Raw genomic sequence first — 25,183 nt, forward strand, 5'->3', positions numbered from 1 at the left:
AATGGATATCTTTAATTTTGTTTATGAACCCATTTTTTAAATTCTAACTTGCCTCACTCCAATAGCTTTCCAGACTTTTTTGTTTCACAGAACTACTTACTCATCCAGATAATGAATGCTATAAGCTTACATTTTTTGACATTCCTTGCGTTCTCCCAGCATAGGATCTCCCATCTCCCCAAGAATGGTAGCTTCTACTTCATAGTGAACAATAAGTGCTTTTTCTGATGGATGTACATCAATATTTCCTCCTTTTACCTTCCTGTTAAGTAAAAAAAAAGACATAGTACATCTATTTCCTGTATTAAGCACATTAAAGACTCGGGAAAAATAAACTTCTCTTTATTCTGCCAGGATAAACTGACAGATATGCTGTCTTGTAGTTTATAAAATATCTGTTACATAGTTAATATGTAATATCAGACTTTGTGAGTTGCAAGGGAAACACCTTAATGAAATTATTTCCCATAAAATTAAATCCCATGCCTGGTCCATCACGGGAAATTATGCCTGATCCACCTACAAACAAAGGCAATTGTAGCGTCAATAAAAGCATGTTAAGGGACTTCATCCAATAAAGAATATAGGCAGACATAAATAATGTTTGTTACTCTATATAATTCTGCTCATTCTTTTATTTATTACTTTCCCAGTATTTTAAGAGAGATATGCTTTGAACCTTTTTGTTTACCTATAGATCCCCTAGTTGAAGCTGGTGGACAGCTGAACAGATGTGTCAAACTTTTATAACTCTTGAGTCACACTTGAACAATACACTGAGTGCCAAATCACGCAGGTATCTTCCATTCATAATAAGTTTCCCATCCATTCCCTCCCTCCCTCCCTCCCTTCCTCCCTCCCTCCCTCTCTTGTCTTCATTTCTTTTTTTGTTCCTTCATTACTTTCCTTTTGGGGATCAGGGCCCCGGAAAAGGTGGGCTCCTCGAGAGGAGAGAGATGACGTCCTCTTGCGTCCCTTCATACCAATTAAAGCGTTGCCTCAGATGGCTTTGTCCCAGTAGCCCTTTGTCTCTCTCTCTTCCCCCTCAACTTTTTCTTTATTTTTGTGCAAAGGAAAGCTCCCCAATTTGCTTTCTTGACCCAGACACTCGCTGCTGTTGCCGGTGCTGCTGTTGCATTGCTGGGAAGAGTGGGCCCTGGAGGCTGAGCACCTAGCTGGCTTCCCTCCCCTCTCTACCCCACCTTCATTGCTGCTTCACGTTTTCCAAAAAAGACTGCCCTTTGCTGCAGCTCCTCCCTTGGGAAAGAAAGGGGAGAGCCAGGAAGCAACTATAAGCCCCCCTGCCACAGTCAAAGCCCTCCCGACAGGTGGCCATGTCGCCTCTGCTGAAAAACCTCCAGAGAAAGAGACTTCACCAGACTCTGAGGCAGCTGTCTGAAATGACTCGAAGGCACACAACAACAATCCTAATTAACATGACTCTCTCATCAGCCAAAAGCAGACCCACACTTCCCATGGAAAGACTGGTACATTTACGTTGGTTGAAATTGTTCTTCGTTTTATATATTGTATTATTTTTTCATGATTTTGTTTGCACTACAAATAAGACATACGCAGTGTGTATAGGAATACATTCATGCTTTTTCAAACCAAAAGGCTTAATACTAAAACAGGCTAAAACATGGGTTTTAACTGGTATGTTTTAATTATGTTGCTATGCTAGTTTTATGCTAGTTGTCGTGGATAGTGGCAGTTTATAATGTTTTAATGTCTTAAATTGTTAATTTCTTATTCGTCAGGGTTCATGTTCATATTTTTGTTTCTAATTGTCTTTATTATTATTATTATTATTATTAATAATAATAATAATAATAGATCTTGAATTATATCCTGCTTTACTGCCTAATGGAACCCAAAGTGGCTCACAACATAATACAATACAAATCAAAGCACATTTAACATAAAAGATAAAAATCACACAAAGCTTAATAACGTCCAGAAATAAGATATAGATTAATATCAAGAATTAAAAACATTTAAAACTAATTACAATTATTGTGGAGACTCATCAGTTAAATAGTATATTTTGCTAAGCTCAATGTAAATTGACTTCGCTGTCATTAGCAACTGAATTCATTTGTCAAAAGCTTGCTTGAACAGGTAGGTCTTGAAAGATAACAGGGAAGGGGCAGTTTTAATTTCAATGAGGAAGGAGTTCCAAAGGGCCGGAGCGGCTACCAAGAAGGCCATCTCTCTCTTCGCCACCAACTGTATTTGTGATGGTGGCGGCAACAAGAGAAGGGTCTCTCCGGAAGATCTTAATGATCGGGCAGGTTTGTAAGAAGCGATGTGATTAAATAGGTACGTTGGGCCTGAACAATTTAGGGCAGTAGTTCTCAACCTGTGGGTCCCCAGATGTTTTGGCCTACAACTCCCAGAAATCCCAGCCAGTTTACCAGCTGTTAGGATTTCTGGGAGTTGAAGGCCAAAACATCTGGGGACCCACAGGTTGAGAACCACTGATTTAAGCAATCTACATGATGACCAAATTCAGACACACTATCATTGTCTAGAATGCCGATGCTTCTCACGTCTGATTGGGATAGCATTGTCGAGAGAGAGCTGCATACGGGGTGACAGATTTGCCCCACTAGCCCTCTCTTTTCGCCATGATGCCAAGAGAAGGGGGACAATTTGCCTGTCCTTTCTAATGAGGTCCTTATTGAGTACTGAAAGACCTGGATTGCATTATGCACCAGTTTGAAAATACAGTAGAGTCTCACTTATCCAACATAAACGAGCTGGCAGAACGTTGTATAAGCGAATATGTTGGATAATAAGGGGAGATTAAGAAAAAGCCTATTAAACATCAAAATAGGTTATGATTTTACAAATTAAGCACCAAAACATCGTTATACAACAAATTTGACAGAAAAAGTAGTTCATTACACATTAATGCTATGTAGTAATTACTGTATTTATGAATTTAGCACCAAAATATCACAATGCACTGAAAACATTGACTACAAAAATGCGTTGGATAATCCAGAACGTTGGATAAGTGAGACTCTACTGTAATGGGCAAGGGCCATGATTTTCTTCTTTCTGGATCCTGTTATATTCTACCCCACTCCCAGGACTGTGTCAGTATGCATTGTACCTGAGGTCTTAACACTACTCTATAGTGCAGTGGTTCTTAACCTGTGTATCCCCCAGGTGTTTTGGCCTACAACTCCCAGAAATTCTAGCCAGTTTACCAGCTGTTAGGATTTGTGGGAGTTGAAGGCAAAAAACATCAGGCTGAGAACCATGTTGGGCTTCTTCTGCCGCCTGCAGAATCCTGGGAAATGTAGTCTGGGAAGGCGAGGACCTGTGCAGGTGAGAATTCCGAAGGCCCCGCCCTAAACTACGATTCCCAGAATGCTGCAGGGCCACAGAGCTGACACAATTAGAGGGTACACTCCCTAAACACAAAGCCTCCTCCACCTCGTCCTATTCATACACAGCCAGAGGCCGCCCTCTCCCACTTCCCTTCGCTTCGAGGCGGCAAGCAGGGCACGCCCGGCCTCGAAGCCCCCTCCCAGCCCGGCTTCCCCTCCATTCAATCAATGAGCCACCCTCCTTTTTTCCCTTTTCCTTTACTGAGGAGAGGCGTTACCTTTTGAGGTACCGCGCGTCCTCCCCCTGCATCGCGCCAGAAGCCACACTCAATTGCACACGGGACTGAGCGGCTGCGGGAAGAGAGGTGACAGGCGGCCCTGTTGCCAAGGCGAAGGGGAAAATTGGGCACGCGTTGCGCAGGCGCCACCCGTCACCTCAAGCGCAGGCGCAGAGGTAGGCTTGGAGGGCTGGAGGGACGAATCGGCGCGTTGCTCTGCGCAGGCGCGTGCGACAAAGGCGAGAGCGAACCAGTGAGGCTGCTTCCTCTCCTTCGTGAGGTGATTCTGTTGAGCTACTGAGGACCCTGGCGTTGCATTCAGCAGGCCACATTCCTTAGACTAGAACAGACTAGTGCAATTTGAACTGCATTATATCGTCAGTGTAGACCCAAAGTGTTTGGGCCTCCAACTCCCAGAAGCCTTAGCCAGCATGTTCAATGGTCAGGAGTTCTGGGAGTTGGAGGCCCAAACAACTGGAGGGCCACAGTTTGAGGATGCCTGTTATTAGGCCCGTAGCCAGAAAAAATTCAGAATGGGTTGAACCCCCCCCCCCCAGATGACTTATGGCGTCAGTGTCTCGGACACTGAGTACTGGGAAGCCCAGCTCTTGAGTGCTTTAACTGGACGTCAGCTGTGACCAGCAGTGCTGTGGAATTCGAAGGTGCACGCATGGAGGGAGAAACGTGCCAAAAGGAAGGCACGTCAAGCCAACCCTGACTGGGACCGCCTTCCATTTGGAATCCGATGTCCTCACTGTGGAAGAACATGCAGGTCAAGAATAGGACTCCACAGTCATAGAATCATAGAGTTGGAAGAGACCTCATGGGCCATCCAGTCCAACCTGCTGCCAAGAAGCAGGAAATCGCATTCAAAGCAGTCACCTATGTACCCACCGCCAAGACACTACACTTGGAGGACCATCATACTCTGATAAAGAGAGGTCGCCTATGTAAGTAAGGTCAGTGTTTCCTGATCTGGTATGAGATCTCAACAAGGCTCTGAAATGACCATCATTGTGCAAAGGTTCTTCACAGGGAATAGTTCCTGAATCATCGCTCTCTCTTTAAGCCAGTTCTTGTTGGCCACAAAGTACAATAGTTTCCACAATTGGCAGAAGTTTCTTTCTGATTTCTTCTGCTTTCTGATTTCTTTTATCGTAATGACGGGTTACATCAAGGCGTTTCCCACTGTGAATTGACAAGACATTTTCAACAAAGCACAAGTTGCTCTGATGGTGCTATTTTTTGTTGTATATTGAAGACTTTGACTGTGTGGATCATAATAAATTGTGACAAGTTCTTGGTGGTATGTGGATACTAAGTCACCTTGTCTGTCTCCTGAGGAATCTGTATAACAACCAAGTAGCAACAGTAAAACAGACACAGAACAACAGACAGGTTCAATATTCGGAAATGGCATGGCTGTATACTCTCACCCTGCCTATTCAACCTGTATGCAAAACACATCATGCAACGTGCGAGACTTGATGAATCCTAAGCTGGAGTTAAAATGGCTGGAAGAAACATTAACAACCTTAGATATGCAGATGATACTACTTTGATGGCTGAAAGCAAGGAGGAGCTGAGGGGCCTTCTAACCAAGGTGAGCGCAGAAAGTGCAAAAGCTGGGTTGCAATTAAACATTTAAGAAAACCAAGATTATGGCAACCAGACTGATTGATAACTGGAAATTAGAGGGAGAAAACATTGAGGCAGTGACAGACTTTGTATTTCTAGGCGTAAAGTAACCGTAGTAACCTATGGATGCAAGAGCTGAGCCATAAGGAAGGCTGAGCAAAGGAAGATAGACACTTTTGAACTGTGTTGTTGGAGGAAATTCTGAGAGTGTCTTGGACCGTAAGAAGATCAAACCAGTCCATACTCCAGGAAATAATGCCTGGCTGCTCACTGGAGGCAAAGATGAAGTACTTTGGCCACATAATGAGAAGACAGGAAAGCTTGGAGAAGAGAATGATGCTGGGGAAAATGGAAGGAAAAGGGAAGAGGGGGCCAACCAAGGGCAAGATGGATGGATGTTATCCTTGAAGTGACTGGCTTGACCTTGAAGGAGCTGGGTGTGACAACGGCTGACAGGGAGCTTTAGCATGGGCTGTTCCATGAGGTCATGAAGAGTCGGAAGCAACTGAATGGATAAACAACAACAACAGTTGAAGACTTCTATTGCAACCAATACACCAAGCTTCTGATGACCACCTTCAACTTCTCCTCCAAACACCACACCGTACTTGCAGAGTGCACCTTGTACATAAAATGAGTAGGCCAACCAGGGAATCTGCTGAACCATTTGAGGTGAAATCTTAGATGCCTCTTCTTATCCACAGTAAATACATATCCTGGCAACGGACTCTCTGCTTAGCCATGGAAACCCAGTAGGTGACTTTGCACAAGTCACACTCTTACAGCCTCAGAAGAAAGTAAAGGTAAATCCCTCTGAGCAAATCTTGCTAAGACACCTGTAAGTCACTATAATTCAGAAATGAACTCAAAAGGTATACAACAGCAGCCAAAATCCATTTTCCAATGTGTTAAAAATCATTTTGATAATATTACAGTGGCCAAGTAGTATCTCTAAAAATAAGATGAAACTGTCATCATATTACCTAGTTACAATGCTGAACACTGAATCAAAGATCTCCTGCTGCCCTGGTACTTCACCCATCATGATGTGCGTGTTCTGTTTAGCCAGAAGCCGGCATTTGTGCTGATACTCTAAGTAGCATCAGCAAAAGAGGCATTACAGTTACTCAGGCCAATCTTCTCAGTGACCAAGGAACTGTGACATCAGTATAATATCTTGAGACCCATTGGCTGACAGCAAAATGAAAGTTACTATCTATGCATTAATGGGTAATCCTGCTATATCTCTCTGTTTGTTTTTCATATTAAAAGATCAAGAGTGGAATACCACACTCACAAGGTTTTTATGGGATGGCCTTGTTTTTCTGAGAAATGTTGGTGATCCATTTTCTTTCAATTAAATTGCATATAAGGCCATTTTAAATGGCTAAAAATAATACTACTTGGAGTCAATGGGATGAAATTTTCCATCAATGGCACTATCCGTGGAGGTATGATTATGTGCTCCTGTGAGGAAAAACCCTATGCTGATGACTGCAGTGCTACTGGTAGGATCTTCCATGTGAGACAGACTTTTGCTGAGAAACCAATTGACTGTGCCAAATAATCTCTGGGCAGCAAAAGTAGTGTGTGGTCACAATATGGCACATCTCTCAGACACAATGGCAGTGACACCATAACTAACATGTCTTAGAACTGCAGAAAATAAATGTCTTTTACTATGAAAATCCTATGATAAGACAATTTAAAATGATAGTGCAGAGTGGTACTCAACCTGGGGTCCCCAGATGTTTTTGGCCTACAACTCCCAGAAATCCCAGCCAGTTTACCAGCTGTTAGGAACTGTGGGAGCTGAAGTCCAAAAACATCTGGGGACCCCAGGTTGAGAACCACTGTGCTAGAAGATGAGACTTCCAAGTGGGAAGGCACTCAACATACTACTGGGATAGAGTAGTGTTGTCGTTAATGATCCAACTAGACTCAAACTAAAAGGACCTTTAGCTGAGAAATGAAAGACAAGTCTGGACCTGAACAAATAATAAAATCATAAAGTTGGAAGAGACCACAAGTGCTATCTAATCCAACCCCCCGTTATATGATCAAAGCACTCTTAGCAGATAGCCATCCGGTCTTTGATTAAAAACTTCCAAAGAAGGTTCCCTTAAACTCAGTGAATGTGGAGGACTGACTGTAGTTCTACTTCCCACATCATGAACTACTTGGTGCTGTGTGAGAACCCAGTTCTGCCGGCTTGCCTAATTAGAGTCAACCTTTTGAAAGAAGCATATGGTTGGAAAAGTCTCCATGGGACATCCAATCCAACCCCATGCCACACAGGAAAAGTACAATAAAATCATCCCCAACATATGGCCATCCAGCCTTTGCAGAGAAGGAGTTTCCAGCTCTTATCATCAGTAGTTCTTCCTAATGTTTAGGTGGAATCACCTTTCCTGCAATTTGAATCCATTGCTCCGAATCCTAGTCTCCAGAGCAGCAGAAAACAAATGTATGCCCCTCCTCAGTAGCCTTTCAAATATTGAAACATGGCTCCTTTCAGATTTCTTTTTTTCAAGCTAAATATACGCAGCTTCCTAAGTCACTCCGCATAGAGTTTGACTTCCATACCAAACAATTCAAATGTTTGTTTATAGTAGCCTACCCTATATATTTTCTTATTTGTCTAGCATTTTGTGCCTGTGTTATTTTTTATAGATAGAAAGCAGTCCACAAAATATGCCCCCTAAGTCTACTCTGTGCATGATGGGGCGCGATAGATGCCTAGTAAGTGGTAATGTCAAAGCTGAGGACAACTGTGATGCTGGGATAGGGGGTTGTCCAGTTAAGGTTCCTGCCCAGCAGCATTGAACAGTGTTTGGCATGGCTGGGCAGTGGGAACTCCCTGCCATGTTTGAGGCAACTTAGGGAGTCTCTTTCTGGCCGCCAGACAGACCTGATCCAACACCTGGGACACTGGTTTGGGCCTGGTTTGTGTAGAAGGACCCTTAGGCCACTTCCACACTGCCATATAATATCCAGATTATCTGCTTTGAACTTTGTTAGTGTAGACTTATATAATCCAGTTCAAAACAGATAATGTGGATTATCTGCTTTGATAATCTGAATTATATGACAATGTAGAAGGGGCATGAATATCATGATTTAGAATCAAATTTAACTCTTGGCTGAATCTGGATAAGAAACACTGCAATATTATAATATTTTCACACTATTTACAGGTCAATATTTATAACATGTTGTGCTAAATGCTTTCTCAAAATGTTTTATATGATCTCCAGTTGAAAGTACAAGCTCGGGCTTTGGTGATTTGCTAGAAAAAAATAAGTTGTGGGAGTTCTTAATCAGCAAAGATGGATCTCAATGAGTTGTCTCCATTTTTGTTTGGGTTTGATTTTGGTTCATAAAAAATGGTAGAAGATACTGTCTGGAGAATGGCTGGTTATACTGTAGCGCACAAAGGAGGAGCCAGCAACAACAACAGCAAAGTTTATTAGCACAGAGGAGGACCTTATCACATTACCTTTGGGACCCGTCATGCATCCTGGCAAACCCTTGGGGTCCAAGCAGGGGGGATGGGGGATGGAGAACCTATCGCTCCATGCCCCGCATCACCCAACTTGCCACTGGCCCAATCCCACAAGAGAAATAGTCGCTGCATGGCTTCCCCCATTGCTCCAGGCAACACAGGAAGCCTCCTGTGTTTCTGCGGCAGTGACATATGCCGCTTGCTCTCCCTTTTTGCTACGGAACCCAGGCGGAAATTGATGTGCATTTTGTAATGGACTCCATGGCGAAAGGGGAGAACAAGTGACGTACAATGGGCAAATTGCCCCATCTGATGAGGTCGTAAGCCATTAGTGATTTATGAGAGAAATGAGATAAGTTTTATATTGGGAATATTGTATATTTTTATTAGTATGGAGGAGACCTTAATCGTTCAAGTAGCAGTTAATGAGATTTTAAACACTAATTAAAGTGACCTATTAGATAGCAGATACACTGTCTAAGCAATCTGGCTTTTTATCACTTGACAGCACCTGCTAGTTCAGAGTGTGACACTTCAGAGATTATTCCGAGCAAGTGTTAGGAGCCACAGGCAAACATACACCCGAATATAGAATGACAGAGATGGCTATGTCTTAAATAACACCGTAGCTCATGGAGAGGACAGACAGGTTCCACTAAGGGTGTCATCCAGGTAGCTTCTTCCAGAAAATTATGGACAGCAAAGAATATCAGGGAGCCCATTTGGCCTTCAGATCTCGCTGGCACAAGACAGATGAGGAACTTTGTAGACACAGTATGTCCTTTGTGCTACACAAGGCAATCCGGAATGATTTTTTCCAGAGTTATCTGTATCTGCTGGAGAAGCTACCACTGGGTGAGTAAGCTGAAAAGCAATACTTTTACTGAAAATCTTGTGCATTATTTATGGCAGGTGATGTATTCATACTCACCTATGGAATTAATAAAAACCAGACAACCAATCAATGAAGATAGAAGAAACCATAAGCACTAGTACAGCTAATTTTCTTGGTTTTTTTCTAGTCTTCTATAGTGCCAAGCAGACATAAAGTACTTGGTGCCATAAAAAGAAAACCAAGATCAGGAATTGCAACGATATAAGATACTCTGTGTAGTCTTACATACCAATCTGCCAGCTACATATGTCCCTCCTGGGATGGAATAAAATTATTGTAATATTATAATTACAATCTATTCAGAAATTAATTACAAATTAATTTTACCTTTGCATTTTTATTTTTGTTAAAATAGAGACACAAAACTCTCACCTGAAAAGGAAACCTGAGCTATAATATACCTCTTTAGTTTTGCCAGTCTGTGAGGAATAAGCAAAACCCCCAATAAAAACAGTGGAAAACATTAATATTAATAAAGCAAACGACTTTGTCTACATGACATTCTATACTAACAAATAGATATAAAACACCCATTGCAATAAAAAGAAGTGAGAAAAGGAAACCACGACCAGAACTACAATGACGTGTGATACTACCGTGTTTCCCCGAAAATAAGACAGTGTCTTATATGAATTTTTGCTCCCAAAGATGCACTAGGTCTTATTTTCAGGGGATGTCTTATTTTTCCATGAAGAAGAATTCACATTTATTGTTGAACAAAAAATGAACATTATATACTGTACAGTAGTTGTCATCACAAACCAGCATAACCAGACAAACTATGAATCCTTATCAAGAATTTCTTGTTATTACCATTATTTCCATGTACAACACTCTATGGTATGTACATTTACCAATCCCGCATACTCTGGTGTTCTGTTTGGCAGACATGCTTCCAAACAAAAACTTTGCTAGGTCTTACTTTCAGGGGAGGCCTTATATTTAGCAATTCAGCAAAACCTCTACTAGGTCTTATTTTCCAGGGATGTCTTATTTTCAGGGAAACAGGGTATGCTTAGTCTTACATAAAAGTGTCTGTGCTAAATAATTTTTGAAATATTGTTGGGGGGTTTAAATATAAGAATATCTTCTCTTAAATATATTATTCCTCATTCTAGAAGAAAATGTCTCATAATCCATATTTGATTTTTTTCTGGGGAAAATTGTTTGACAATAAAGGGTGATGTTACTCACCCCTCAGGTCTTCACATCTCTATCACAAATATTTAATAATCACTAAAAATTATCACTGAAAATTATCTATCAATCCAACTGGCCAGGTAATGATTTGCTTGCAGATTTATGCAGTTCAAATGAATGAATTTCTTGTATTGACCACAGATCACATCCAACCTTGGAAAATAAAATTAAATGGGAGACCACCAGCAGCAGCTTTTAAAATACACATATTTTATGTGTGAGAAAAATATAGATATATATTACATACAAACATTTAAACACACACAACATGAATTTATCTGCTGCTTTATAAGGAGGGCAGCCCACCACAATGGTCAATATTCGATAGTCATACCACCTTGTCACTGAAACATTCCCTGATTTGCCATTTGATCTTTTGATACATGTGTCTGTCGTACACATTGAAAGGATGCTTTTCCTGAACCCCTCCAAAGTTTTGAATAGTCCATGCTTTTATGTAAATGCATTTTTCAGGCATCTGATGGTGCTTAAAAATGGAAAACCAAAATATAAGTAGTACAAAAGAAATTAGTTGTCCCCAGCACATGATGATGTCTCTGTCATATTCATTCTACTGTTTACTTTCTATAACCATTGATGATTTTACAACTGGTGCATAATACTAAATGCTTAACGGCCTTTACTGAAAATACATACAGTAAACAGTAAAACATGCCAGATGCTATTTCCATTGTATAGTTGGTGTTTTGATATACAGTGTGTACAAAATCTAAACAGGAGAAACAAAACTTTCTAAAAGTGAACAACTACTGTACCATTACTGTCTGTTCATCACAGTCTGGGGATAATCTGTTTTGCAAAATCCTACTACACAGATGATGTGAAAATTGCTATAGATAGACATAATGTAAATGTGTAGCAGATCAAAGATTTAATAGCATCAATTTGGTAGTTGTCTTAAACAAGAGGTGACAAGTGGATTGGGAACATTTATTTTGTTGATGGAGTAATAGTTCAGGAATGAAACTGAGGATCCTTTTACCATTGTCTTTGCAGTAAACTATGTTCTGTTTAACCTTCTTGTCCAAACAGGCAGGCCCTTATTTCTGCAGATGTTGATCTCCATTTATTTGTAGATTATATTTTGGCTTGAGCACCTGGCATTCTTATTGACAGAAAAATTGCATTTAAATTGAACTCTCATTTAAAGATGCTAACAGTGCATTTAGGAGCAGATCTACACTGATTTGTTATCCCAAGGCTGATCTGGTGTAGCGTTCATCATATCAGCCTCAGGATGGTTGTGACAGCCAGTCCCCTCCAGTTGCTGTGGAGGCAGGACGGAGTCCCAACTGCCCTGTAGTGCAAAACCTAGCTCAGTGCTACTGGGCAGTAACCTATTCTCCTTGTTGCAGGGGTTTATGGCCATGACATGTGTTTTATCAATCAAGCAGTTGCCTGCAGTGGTGTCGGCCAGGGTGATGGGATGGCAAGGGAGGGGAGGAATTGACTCTCCTTTCTCCATTTGCCCTGTTGCCCTGGCTGGTTTCACTGCAGGCAACAGCCGACCAGCAGGACCCATGCTGTACACAAAAACCACTGCAACATGGAGAAGGCGAGGAATCAGTAAGTGCCATCTTGTGTCCCTCGGCCACCTGAATTTCCCCTGACTTTGGTTAATATGGGTAAAGTTTTGCCTGTGTTACCCTACATCAGCTCTATGTGGTGCCTGGCTGCCACAGAGGAGATCTAGGCCCCCTTCACAGTGATACATCACTGTAGATGTGCCATTGATCTCTCTCTCTTTTTAGATTTTTAAAAAATTATTTAAGTATTTATTTATAAAGACATTTACATACTGCCCTTGAACACCTCCTGCATAAGTGCCCTCAAGGTAGTTTACAACAATAACACACAATACAAGAAAGAAAAATGAAACCGTAGAAACAATTATTTATTTATTTACTGCATTTTTACCCTGCTATCTCCACCCCGAAGGGCACTCAGAGCGGCTTCCAGTTTGGCAATGATTCAATGCCTCATAGCAACATAAAAGCAGATAAATATACAACAATACACTTTAATACAATAATACAACACATTACAAAAAATAGCACAATTAACAGACAAATAAATCCCATGAAAACGTGGCAGAATATATATTGTTTTCACTGCCCACATAAGAATGTATCAACTATGGTGAACATTACATTTGTTGAAAGCAGAAGTGATTACATTGCAAAACCCGAAACATAGTTATGCTATTATGGATCTGGGTTAGAGTCCCTGCATAATTCCCATTTAAGGATGGCACAATCTACCTTGAGAAGAGAAAGAGAATTACAAATTTGAGAATAAAAAATATGCATGTTCAAAATGTTAGTTTTAATGTTGGTAAATATCTGCTTCAACCTTTATATCTTACCAGATAATTTACCCGTCTGCTTTTATAATGATAATAATAACAACAATGATGTCTGTTATATCCATGGCTCAGGACATTGGTCTCTTTTGAAGTGTGTGAAAGGCATGTGCTTAATGCAGGCAGAATGTGAAAAATGATGTGCATCAACAGTAGGTTTTATAAATTGTATTACGGAAAGCTACAAAGTTTAGAAGCTCAGGTAGACACATCACAATTTGGAAGATAATTTTTATTGGACCCCAATGGTGCAGTGAGTTAAACTGCTGAGCTGCTGAACTTGCTGTCCAAAAGGTCGGCAGTTTGAATCCGGGGAGAGTAGGGTGAGCTCTCGCTGTTAGCCCTAGCTTCTGCCAACCTAGCAGTTCAAAATATTCAAATGTGAGTAGATCAATAAGTACCTTCCTACCTCTGGCAGGAAGGTAATAGTGCACCATGCAGTCATGCCAGCCACATATCTTGGAGGGGTCTACGGACAACGGCAGCTCTTCGGTTGAGAAATGGAGATGAGCACCAACCCCCAGATTCAGACACGACTAGACTTAATGTCAGGGGAAAACCTTTACCTTTATCAGAACAGATCCTAAATTGAATAAGATAAATACAAAGATTTATCTTATTTAGAAGACTCATTCCAATGCATCAATCCATTTAATAAGCAGTTATCCCAGAAAAACCATTCCCAGATTTTCTTCCTTCTTGCCCTGCTTCCTATCTCAAAAGTACTGGTTTGGTATGAGACCCAATACTTTTCCATACTTCTCTGATTCATTGTTGCATTGCCTAATGGTCTTTTACAATGAGTGTTTCCTGGCATTGTTGTTCTTCTCCACGAAGCTCAGAAGTGTGACAAAGTATCTGACCCAAATCCCTACTTTCTCTATCCTTTAACATACAAGATATACTTTACCATTGTTCTTTCTCTGCTTCTTAAGTGGTGATACTTTTAAAGTTTAGCTCACAGTTGGGACAATTGTTTTGATAAATTGCTGCCCTTATTTCTTTGCAGTGAAACTTTATGCATTGACGAGTGAAGTCATTAATGGTGAAATGCAATTCTATGCCAGAGCCAAAAATTTCTACAAGGAGGTGCCAGCATCAGAAGAGGGTATGATGGGAGATTACGCCGAGTTGTCCAGTACAGATACTGAGGCTTCTAGGGAATTCCTTAGGAATTTTGTAGGGGTGAGTTGTTTACTTAAGAGAGTTGTGCATCTTTGAAGTTCATGTACAGAGTAATACCAAATCCTTTGGTTGTCTGATTATGCCTTTATTTTAGACAATGAAGCACACTGTATTCTGTGCTGGATTGAAACTTTTTTTTTTTTTTTGGAAAAAATATTCTTGAATGTTAAACTTTCATTTAGAAATCTGCATTTTCAAGATCAATTTGTGCCAGTAAGAATCATTCATTCCATTTTATAAAGCAATCTTAATTGTAGTATAATTCTAGTATCCTGGGGGGCGGGGAAGGGAATACTATGTAGCATGATGCATGCTATTAGAGTAAACAAACAGAAATGTTTATCCTGAATTGAGTACATGTAACACACACAAACACACAACTGCAAAAGAAGATTGCAAAAAGCAATAGCAGAACTGGAAAATATATGCACAAATTCAAACCTATTGACAGTGGATTGATCAGAGACTAAATTTTCCTGTCATACTACTCATAATACTAGTTAACACCCCAACCTCGTGAGGGTTCTCTTGTGCAGTTTATCACATCTTCTTTCTGGTTCCCAGTCAGCATCATACAACATTCCAATCACTGCTTCTACCATTCATATAACTATCGCCACGCTTCGGCTTTAAGCAAGATTTTTCCTCCTTCTTTTAATGAACAGTTAAAACTCAACCATACCTATGTTTGATATTTCTATTGCTATTCACTTTCATCAACTGTTCATGCATATTATGTAGGCCTGTTCCTTGGCATTTTCCTCCTTGCACCTGATGAAGTAGGCCTAAGTCTACAAAATCTTTTGCTATCAATGTCTGCCTGTAAATCTCAAAAATGCTTAGTGATCCCTTTATCATTCTTTAAAAAAGATGTAACTTATTGACAGATTTTAGAATGACATTACTTTAGATAATGTGCTCTTGATAGGATCCTTAGTTGTGGCAGCATGCAAGCTAGGCACTGTTGCAGCTCCTCATTGGGCCTGAACTTGCACCCTAACATAGTACTGCACTGTCATCCACTGACTACTGTTGTTGGTTGAGGAACAATTTGAGTTATATGATGTTGTGGCCAGTACTTGCAGCCAACACAACAATTATTGAGCAAGAGCTTCATCTGCCCAAGTTGCAGGAACCTGTTTGGGTGGGGGGTGAACTATAGTTTGAAAGAAAAAAAAACATAATTGCATTCCTATGCACACTGCACATATCTTATTTGTAGTGCAAAAAACCACAAAAGAACAATACAATATTTAAAATGAAAAACAATTTTAAGCAACATAAACTTATCAGTATTTCAGTGGGAAGTGCAGGCCTGATTTTGGCTGATGAGAAAGTCAAGTTAATTGGAAGCATTGTTGTTGTGTGTTTTCAAGTTGTTTCAGACTGAAGGCGACCTTAAGTCTAAAGTTTAGGATGGGGTCCAGGAAAATAAGTCTTAGTTTGGGGACCCCTGAATTAGACAGACTAAATGGAAACAATATATCTGGATAAGAATTAGGGGAGGGAGAACTGGAAAAGATGTGGGAGTCTACTACAGACATCCAAGGCAGACCGAAAACCTGGATGAAGCCTTCCTTGAACAAGTGACCAAACAATGCAAAAAGAAGAGATATAATAGTAACGGGAGATTTAAACTATTCTGATATTTGTTGGAAAACAAACTCTGCCAATAATAAAAGTCCAATAAATTCCTCACTGGCCTTGCAGACAATTTTATTGTCTAGTAGGTGAAAGTGGCAACAAGAGGATTAGATATTCTGGATCTGGCCCTAATCAACTCTGAGGAACTGGTCAATGGAGTGGAAGTGTTGGAATCCTTAGGTGGGAGTGACCATGTTCTCCTAGAATTTGTGATACAGAGGAAAGGGGAAACTAAGGCCCCTTCTCTGTATACAATACATATTATCTTATTTGAACCAGATTATATGGCAGTGTAAACTCAGACAATCCAGTTCAAAGCAGATAATGTGGATTATCTGCCTTATACTCTGGATTATATGGCAGTGTAGAAGGGCCTTAAAAGTAGTCAGGTGTGCATTCTAGACTTTAGAAGAGCTGATTTCAGGAAATTTAGGGAACTACTTAGTGTAATCCTATGGATTGGGATACTAAAAGGGAACGGAGTTGATGATGGATGGGAATTTCTTAAAAGTGAGATCCTTGAGGAATCTTTGCAAACAGGAGGGGAAAAAAAACCAGAGAAGCCTAAAGAAACCAAAATAGACATCCAAAGAACTTTCAACTGAAGCAATATTTTAAAAGGACATGTATAAGAAATGAAAAAAAAGGGAGGGGGGAATCACCAGAGAGGAATTCAAACAATTAGGTAACCAACACAGGAAAAGTTCTGAAAGGCTAAAGCATAAAATGAGCTCAGACTTGCCAGAGAGATCAAAACCATAATTCTTTGGTTATGTTAATAGAAAAAGGAAGAACAAGGAAATGGTAGGGCTTCTGCGTGGAGAAAAGGCAGAACTGCTCAACACTTTCTTTGCCTCAGTCTTCTCCCAAAAGGAAACCAGTACTCAACCTGAGCAATATGGAGCAGACGAGGCAATAGAAGAAATAGAAAACAGGTAAAAAAAGAATCAAGGAATACCTGGCTATTCTAAATAAATTCAAGTTGCTCCCAAATGTAGATTCCAAGGAAGAGAAATAAGTTGTAAAATAAACACCCAAGTCCTTTGAGAGCCCTCTTAGGGCCCTTCCACACAGCCCTTTATCCCAGAATATTAAGGCAGAAAATCCCACATTATCTGAGTGTGGACTCATATAACCCAGTTCAAAGCAGATATTGTGGGATTTTATGCCTTGATATTCTGGGATAAAGGGCTGTGTGGAAGGGCCCTTATTGAGCCATTCTCCAAACATTACTTAAGGATAATCTTTTCATGAAATACCCTGAAAATGTTTGGGAACACTGGAATAAATTGAAGACTTCTATAATTACAACCTGAGAACAAACCATTGGGCACCAAATTAAGAAACATTAAGGTTAGTTTGATGAGAGTGATAATGAGATTTAACATATAATCGATAAGAAAAAGAAAGCCTTCCAAATACACCAAAGAGACATCAACTATGTCACTAAGAAAAAGATCTGCACTAGTGTAAAGGCTGAGATCCAAAGAAGAATTAGAGAACCTAAGAACATCTGGTGGACAAAAAAGCTCAAGAAATTCAACACTTTGCAGATGTATATGATGCATGGGGATTTTTATTGCCATAAAAGTTATTTATGGTCCAAGAAATCATGGTATAGACTCTCTATGTTCATTAGATGGAACCAAAATTTTAAAGGTTAAAATATCAATAGTACTACATTGGAAAGAGCATTACCATCATCTCATTAACTGCAGTTCCTACGTGGCCATCAAAGCTTTCTCACAAATTCTGCAACAACGAGGGATGAACCAGGCACGTACTGTGTTTGGTGCTACTAGACAGTGGGAACTCTCTCTCACATCTGCGGTAGATGTGGGACTCCCTGTAGGAACTCATTTTAGTGCTGATCCAGGGTGGAGCTAAAATGTTTGTTTTTTTAATGCCCTCTTGAGAAAAGCTTCTTAAACTATGGGTTGTGACCCCATTTGGGGTCCCCTCACTGAATATAGTGGTCATGAAGAATTAGTGTAGCTTGCCATGTAGTGGCTGTTTTTGACACTTCTATCAATCGATTAGCAATAATATCCAGCAAATGTTTCGGCTGTGTTTTATAAAATGAAAATCAACCTTGCAAGTCTTGCAAATGTTGATTTTGCTCGATGACTGGACTTGGACTAGGTATTTTGGCTCATGGTAGGGAATGAGTGCCTTCTGTTCCCACTCTGAAAGCAGAAATGGGTTGGATTTCAGCAAAAAGGCATCTGAATGATCATTCAGATTTTGTGTTTTGTGATCTTCACATTTGTTCATGATTCCATACAGCAGGGAATGTGGACCATACAGCTTGTAGGCTGCACTTATTCTTAATCCATGATAGCCAGGTCCAAGGTGACCTTTCATCCAGAAACATAATTTGAGCTTACCTCCACAAATGACTTTTAGGGTGGACGTACAAGTTTCACAAACACTCACCAAGGGGGAGCATAGAAAAACCCCATCACCTCTTCAGGCGATAGGCATAATCTCCTAATAATTTCTCTACACACCTAACAATGGAGACAAACCAAAGGTCATAGAAGTTGCCCAGAGCCTTCCTTTGTCCTTCTCCTGAAAACCCATTTAGGGCGGCTAACACCCTTTGCTATCCATTGTTTCACCACCATGGACTATTGTCCTCACCCAGGTAGGGGAAACAACAACTATTAGCACCCATTATCTTAAACTTACATACATTATTTCCCTTTCCACAAAACTTCAAACTGAGCAATGACAATTTATTAAAATTCATTCCAAACCCAGAGACCAATGGGCAACAATGACAGACAGTGTGTTCCAGCCAATTAACCAGGAGATCCTAGTCTGCTACAATATGGACCAATCAACACTCAGGGCAGCAGAAGTCCTTTGTTTCAAACTGAGCTAGCGAAATCCTAATTTATTAGTCAATTCTTGTCTTGTCTGTAAAATTGAAATAATCCCAGGAGCCACAAATAAGACAATTACCCACTGTTTAGGTCTTATAAGAATTTCAGCATCCAGATATAATATATATAAAGTGCAAGTATATTGAAGATTACAATGTACTATATTAAAAATACTGTTAATATAACATGAGCCAAGTCCATGTGTAAGCTTGCCTTACATTTTAATAACATTTTATCTCCTAAACTGTGAACCTCTCTTTGACACTTGAAACTTAAAAGCATGTGACATCTTTGGATGGGTTCTTAACCAGTAATATGAAGCCATATACAAAGTACCAGCGATGATGAATTACTGTTTCCTAAGTAACAGAGAAGTCTTATCTATTTTTGGATCCTGGCATAAATTTCCAGAATATGACTGAGGCTCCTTCCACACAGCTGTATAAAATCCACATTGAACTGGATTATATGGCAGTGTGGACTCAGATATTCCAGTTCAAAGCAGATATTGTGGGTTATCTGCCTTGATATTCTGGGTTATATGGCTGTGTTGAAGGGCCCTGAGTGTTACACCGAGGACCTTTCCAGACAGGCCCTACATCCCAGGATCTGACACCACTTTTGCAGCCCCTCAAACCCCCTTCCAATTCTCCTAAGCTCCCAGAATTTTTTTTTCACAGCATGATTTTTGGGGAAAATGCTGCCCTGAGTAACCAAATGTGCTCAAATCCTCAAAAAAGCCCAGCCCTAATCCTCATCATATTCAAACATCTGTTATTGTATCTCCTTTCCTTACAAAATGCATCCGTAAGTGATACAATATCACTTCAGGTTGCTATTTTGGAGAAGAAAGGATGGTAAAGGGGGTATAAGTTGCACAGATGTTTGAGGCTGGAAAGTTTACTTCTTTTTCGATGTAGTTGTCCACCCCTGACTTATATCAATAAAAATACTGTCCCCTAATGCACAAAAATGTGTAGAAAGATGTAAGACCCATATTAGGCGGGCAAGTATTAATGTGCAATACTACCAATGCCTGAGTACAAGTCACCTTTGGGGCATTCACAACTGAAATAATAATAATAATAATAATAATAATAATAATAATAATAATAATAATAATAATATTTCTTGCTCGACTTTCTTCACGGTTCAAGGCAGGTTACAAATGTACCCAATTATATCATTCTATTAGGTATTAGAAATGAATTAAAATATAAACAAATGAATGGCCCTGTTTGAACCTTACCTCTCTGTTTGTTGTGATCGCTGAAATGGCCCGTGAGTATGATTGCAAGTTGTACTTCAGATGTCCTAGCCATAAAAAACCCCATTTGGTACCAAATCAGCACTTTTAATTGTGGCCCAAAACCGCAAATATGTTTTTGAAAAAGTAAAATAAAAGTAATATAATTTAACATTGCTAGAAACAACAATACTCCGGTCAGACTAAACCAGGAAAGAATATAAATAAAACTAAAAGGAAGACATTTAAAACATTGCTTACATATTAGCATGAAGCTGAAGGCTTCCTTACAATTTTCAAAATGTGTAATTAGTTTGGAGAATCTCAGTTCCCAGGCTCCTTTCTTCTTTATTGTCACAGGTTAATTTTTGCACAGCATTCACTGAGTACATCCTCCCAAAAATTCCACCACATGGATGGAGGTTCCCTTAATTTACAAGTTGCATTAATATGTGAAATAAATGGAAACTATGTACACTGCAAACCATTTAAGTTGTTTTCTCCAATATCACCTTTTCACTTTTAGATTAACATCTGAGAGAACTAAAATACTATTTACGCTTTTGTAAGAGATTTCATGCCAACTTCAATGTTTGCCATTTCAGCACTAGCTGCTGTCAAATTTTCTTCAATCACCTCTTTACAGAGTTGCTACAGCTGCCTTTACATGTTTGTCGTTCACTTTCCAAGTCTTCGTTATTTTCTGTTGGCAGCATGGTGTCATCCACATATCTTAAATTCTTGATGTTCCTTCCTTTAATTTCATGTGTCCTTCCTCCGAATCTAATCCTGAACTGGGGAAGGACTGGGTGGGCCTATCAGATATCTGCTCAGGTAAGTATGCTTCACCCTTGGATGATGAACTCTCAAGGGCAGGGGCATGACACAATGGTTTGTTTAATGTTCATCTTTAGCTTTAATCTGTAATATTAGCAGTCCATGGCCTATGCCATAAACTGCTCCTGGTCATGTTTTTTCATAGAGAATGGAGCTTCTCCATCTCTTGCTTCCAACTAACTGCTGTTCATCCTTTGCTCCTGCCTCCTTGATGCATTTGTCAGTTCTCCTGCCCACTCTCTTTGTCTTCTTGTTTTCCTAATCTAATGACAGCTATTGTTTTCCTCCTAACCTTGGCCACTGCACCATTGACATCTGAAGTCTATGTTTCTTTTGCTCCTATGACCCATGCCGTATTAGAGATCCAGGGTGTTAGTTGTGTTCTCAGTCAGACACTAGATGTCCATACCCCCGCTACTGGGACAACAGACCTCAAATCCATTATCTGCAGAAGTGTGGTTACCCTCGATTCCTTTCCACCACTGGTTTGGCCTGCCAAGACATTTTGATTTGTGATGGTGGTGCTGGCCTCATCATTGCAAAATGGGAAAGTAAATGTAAACAGTGTTAAGGAGATGAAGCCATTGTCAATCTGAATAACGATTCTAAGTGGAATGAGTATGTATGGGCTGAGATACACACACTTATCCAAGACTACACTCAACACTAATAAGAAATCCCTGTATATGAGCTGAGTTATTAATTTGTGTTGGAGATGCAGCTGGTGCCCATTGCCCTTCAAACATGCTGTTGTCCTAATATGATTCAGACTGCTCTGCTACTACTTTCTGAAAATTACCAAACAAAACTTACCATTATATTATAGTAATATCTGGTTTGTCCCTATAATGTGAATTGGAAAATCTCTAGGGTGAATTTGCAAGGTAATGTTAGGGAACAGATTGGTTCAGTTCTCTCCACTGAACTCTTAAAGGAGGATAATGCTGCCCTATCTTATAGAAAAGAGTTGCAAAGACTACTAAGACAATGTGTATGAATAGTTTAAAATGTTTCACCATACTATTAATTACTATTTTTAATTGATAATCTCTATAGGGACCTGGCAAAGCTGGCACTGATTTTGCTCTTGACTGTGGCTCAGGTATTGGTAGAGTCAGCAAGTATGTCCTCCTTCCCTTCTTCAAGCAAGTGGAGCTGGTGGACATGATGGAGAATTTTCTGACTGAAGCTCAGAACTACTTACAGGGTCAAAAACACAAAGTCAACATGTACCATTGCAGCAGCCTCCAGCAGTTTACTCCTACACCCCAAAAATATGATGTAATCTGGATTCAGTGGGTTTCAGGTCAGTTCTAAAACCATGTTAAGATCAATGTGCATGAGAAATTATGGGCAGAGCACGTTCCCAGCCATGTTTACAAATGATCCAGACTGTATACAATTGCTAAAATATCTATGGATCCAATCACAGCATGAAAAAATTACTCACTGGACTAGACATTTCAGGACTGATAAGAGCAGCTTTCCAGACTGTTAGAATTTGAGACCCTTGTTAAATCCACCAACTATATCAACTATTCAAACCAAGAAGAAGGCGTCCACTTTGCTTTGTACCATGCATAGATTATTGCACAAGTTATGTCATGGACAGTAGGATAGACCCAGGCCTGCTAAACAGGAACAAGAGCTAGTTAAGTATGAATCTAAAAGATCCTGTTCAACATGTCTGAATGAGTAATAAGTGTACATAATGTGATGTCTATATCAGGATACTGGAAATGTGGGGAGAGGTATATGCCATCTTGATTCATGGCAAGCGGGCCCAATGTGCAATAACAAGAATCCAAAAAAATCTGTTTTTTTGTCTTCAAATTGTTAGGGGCAATTCTAAGTCTAAGCTTTAGGGCGGAGGTTGGGTAAATGACCTTGGAGGGCCACATCTGGCTCATGGGCCTAAGTCCGGTGACCCTTGATCCAGGGGATACCATCTTGATCTATTTTATGTTTCTTGCAGGAAACCTGACAGACAAGGATTTGCTAGGTTTTTTTATCCGCTGTCAGAATGGCTTAAAGGAAAATGGAATTATCATCTTGAAGGACAATGTGGCTCGGCAAGGTTGTGTCCTGGACCCATTGGACAGCAGTGTAATTCGAGATCTGAGTATCCTCAACAGCCTCATTGTAAAGAGTGGACTCACCATCCTGAGACAAGAAAAACAAGAGGGCTTCCCTGAGCAGTGTGTACCTATCTGGATGATAGCCATGCAGAAGAATTGTGGCCAAACCAGAAATGGGATGTTGTAGTAAGCCTTAATACAAAGAGTATAGGCTGTTGAAATGGACTGAAACAAAGTGAAGAGGCATCATCGATAGGAAGTAATAAAATCAAAACAATATCCTTAAATTTATAGCATCATTCCTCCAAGGAGTATGCCCCCCACTGTCAAATTAGAAGATAGTATTAGTTTAAAAGATAGCAACTGCAGCCCAGGATCACTGAAGTGAATTTCATGATTGAGATGGGTAAGAGGTATAGGGGACCCTTGAAGCCTATGCTGCAAAAGTGTGTGTTTGAAAATGCATTGCAATGGTATTTATTGTATTTCAACTGTATTTTAAACCTACCACACACAGTAATGTTTAATTGTTTTTTATTTTTGTATTTGCTTTGTTTTAAATTGATTAAGGTGTGAGGCTGTTAGCTTCCTTGAGTCCCCTTGGGGAGAAAGGCAGAGTATAAATAAAATAAATAATAATAATAGCTCATGCTAAAATAAAGGTAGTCCTAAAGGTGTTGCCACAATCCTTTCTCTCTCTCCACTTTCTTCCATATTTATGGTGCACGAAACTAACATAGTTATTTCTTTGAAAACTGGTACACAACATAACCTTAATTCCTTAATGTTCCTCAATGTTCCAATGGGATAATAATAATAAAACTTTATTTCTAGACCACACTCTCTCCCTGAAGGGACTCGGGGTGGTTTACAGACACAAAAAAGGTAAACATTCAATGCCTCAAATGAGTACAAACAAATAAAAAATAATACAGGATAATGCACAGTAACAAAAATAAATTTACAACAGAAGAATTAAGCATCGAAATGAAAATAAAACAGAAACAATCCAATAAGATATAATAAACTAAAACATGAGTAAACATTATAACATATACCCTAAAACCAATTAAGATAAAATAACATTCAAAATTACTAAGATGTATTTAAGATGTATTTAAGATGTATCGTAGCAGCCATATAATACAAGTGGGTTAGCCAGCGTTCCAATGGGTTAGTGTCCTAGTCTTCCTCCTCTCCATATGCCAAAATGCATAGGTGCATTTTCAGAAGTTTCTTAAAGGAGAGGAGGGCGGGAGCCGTTTTTGTTTCTTTAGGGAGGAAGTTCCAGAGACCCAAACTGTTTGGGGCTTTATAGGTAGGAATCAGCACTTTGTATTTAGCCCGGAAGCAGACTGGCAACCAGTGGAGCTGCAGCATCATGGCCGTTGTCATCTCATGATACGGCGTTCCAGTTAGCAATCTAGCTCTCGATCTTCACTAATTGCAGCTTCCAAACTATCCTCAAAAGCAGCCCAACGTAGAGAGCATTGCAGTAGTCTAGTCGGGATGTGACTAAGGCATGGACGACCGCGGCCAAGTCTGGCGTCTGAAGGTACGGGCGTGTCGCACCTTAGCACTGGTTCACCTTGCTACAACACACACACTGCACCACAGCAGGCTTGAGTTTTTCAGTTTATTGATAAAGAATAGCAAAACTAAATAAAAAACAGTAAAGAAAGCAATAATCCAGTTGAGAGTGCAATCCATCAAACACAGTTCAGAGTGTTTATAGATAAAAGTACAGTCCCAAAAATAACCAAGCAAATCCGAAGAAACCAGAAAACATGAGCTTCAAAGAATCCAAACACGTGAGACGAGGCATGAACAGAAACTAAGCAAGAGTTGTATCTTCAACAGCGATGTTGCTCTGACTAAAATTTTCCCAAATTACATCTCCTTTAAAACCTCCTTGTAACCAAAAAACACATTCTTTTGAACTCTACCCCCCCCCCCCCCTAAACGCTTGCCTCCAATTCTCACAGTGTCTGGGGCCCGATTTCAATTTCAACCTGGAATCCCTATCTAACACAAATTCACCCCCCTCATTCCCATCTGGTCTTTG

The 25,183-nt window shown here is 40.0% G+C and overlaps 2 protein-coding genes across 8 annotated transcripts in view; one reads left to right on the forward strand and one right to left on the reverse strand.

The window, feature by feature from the left end:
- Positions 1-6,379, reverse strand: part of kifap3 (kinesin associated protein 3) — a 56,370-nt gene extending 49,991 nt beyond the window's left edge. For 2 of the 3 annotated variants that reach the window (XM_062977792.1, XM_062977794.1), the window contains exons 1-2: positions 6,241-6,379; positions 131-262 (exon numbers count right to left, since the gene is read on the reverse strand). In XM_062977792.1, coding sequence (XP_062833862.1) covers positions 131-262; positions 6,241-6,302 — 194 coding nt within the window. In that variant the 5' untranslated portion in view covers positions 6,303-6,379. Of the gene's footprint in view, positions 1-130; positions 263-3,619; positions 3,778-6,240 lie in introns of those variants that run through there. The other variant, XM_062977793.1, reaches the window with a different exon arrangement.
- ntmt2 (N-terminal Xaa-Pro-Lys N-methyltransferase 2) lies at positions 6,357-23,804 on the forward strand. 5 transcript variants are annotated; one of them, XM_008117823.3, is made up of 5 exons: positions 8,091-9,617; positions 14,250-14,425; positions 21,007-21,037; positions 22,143-22,346; positions 23,016-23,804. In XM_008117823.3, exons 1-5 carry the CDS (start codon positions 9,455-9,457, stop codon positions 23,303-23,305), a joined length of 864 nt encoding a protein of 287 aa, XP_008116030.1. In that variant the 5' UTR covers positions 8,091-9,454; the 3' UTR covers positions 23,306-23,804. The 5 variants fall into 5 exon arrangements, with proteins under 5 accessions (XP_062833869.1, XP_062833867.1, XP_062833868.1 ...); XM_062977799.1 differs by lacking the exons at positions 8,091-9,617; positions 21,007-21,037 and adding an exon at positions 6,357-6,487 and having other exon boundaries at positions 22,097-22,346; XM_062977797.1 differs by lacking the exons at positions 8,091-9,617; positions 21,007-21,037 and adding an exon at positions 6,506-6,765 and having other exon boundaries at positions 22,097-22,346.
- The last annotated feature ends 1,379 nt before the right edge of the window (positions 23,805-25,183 follow it).

Source organism: Anolis carolinensis, chromosome 4, assembly GCF_035594765.1.
Source record: "Anolis carolinensis isolate JA03-04 chromosome 4, rAnoCar3.1.pri, whole genome shotgun sequence".
Lineage (NCBI taxonomy): Eukaryota > Metazoa > Chordata > Lepidosauria > Squamata > Dactyloidae > Anolis > Anolis carolinensis.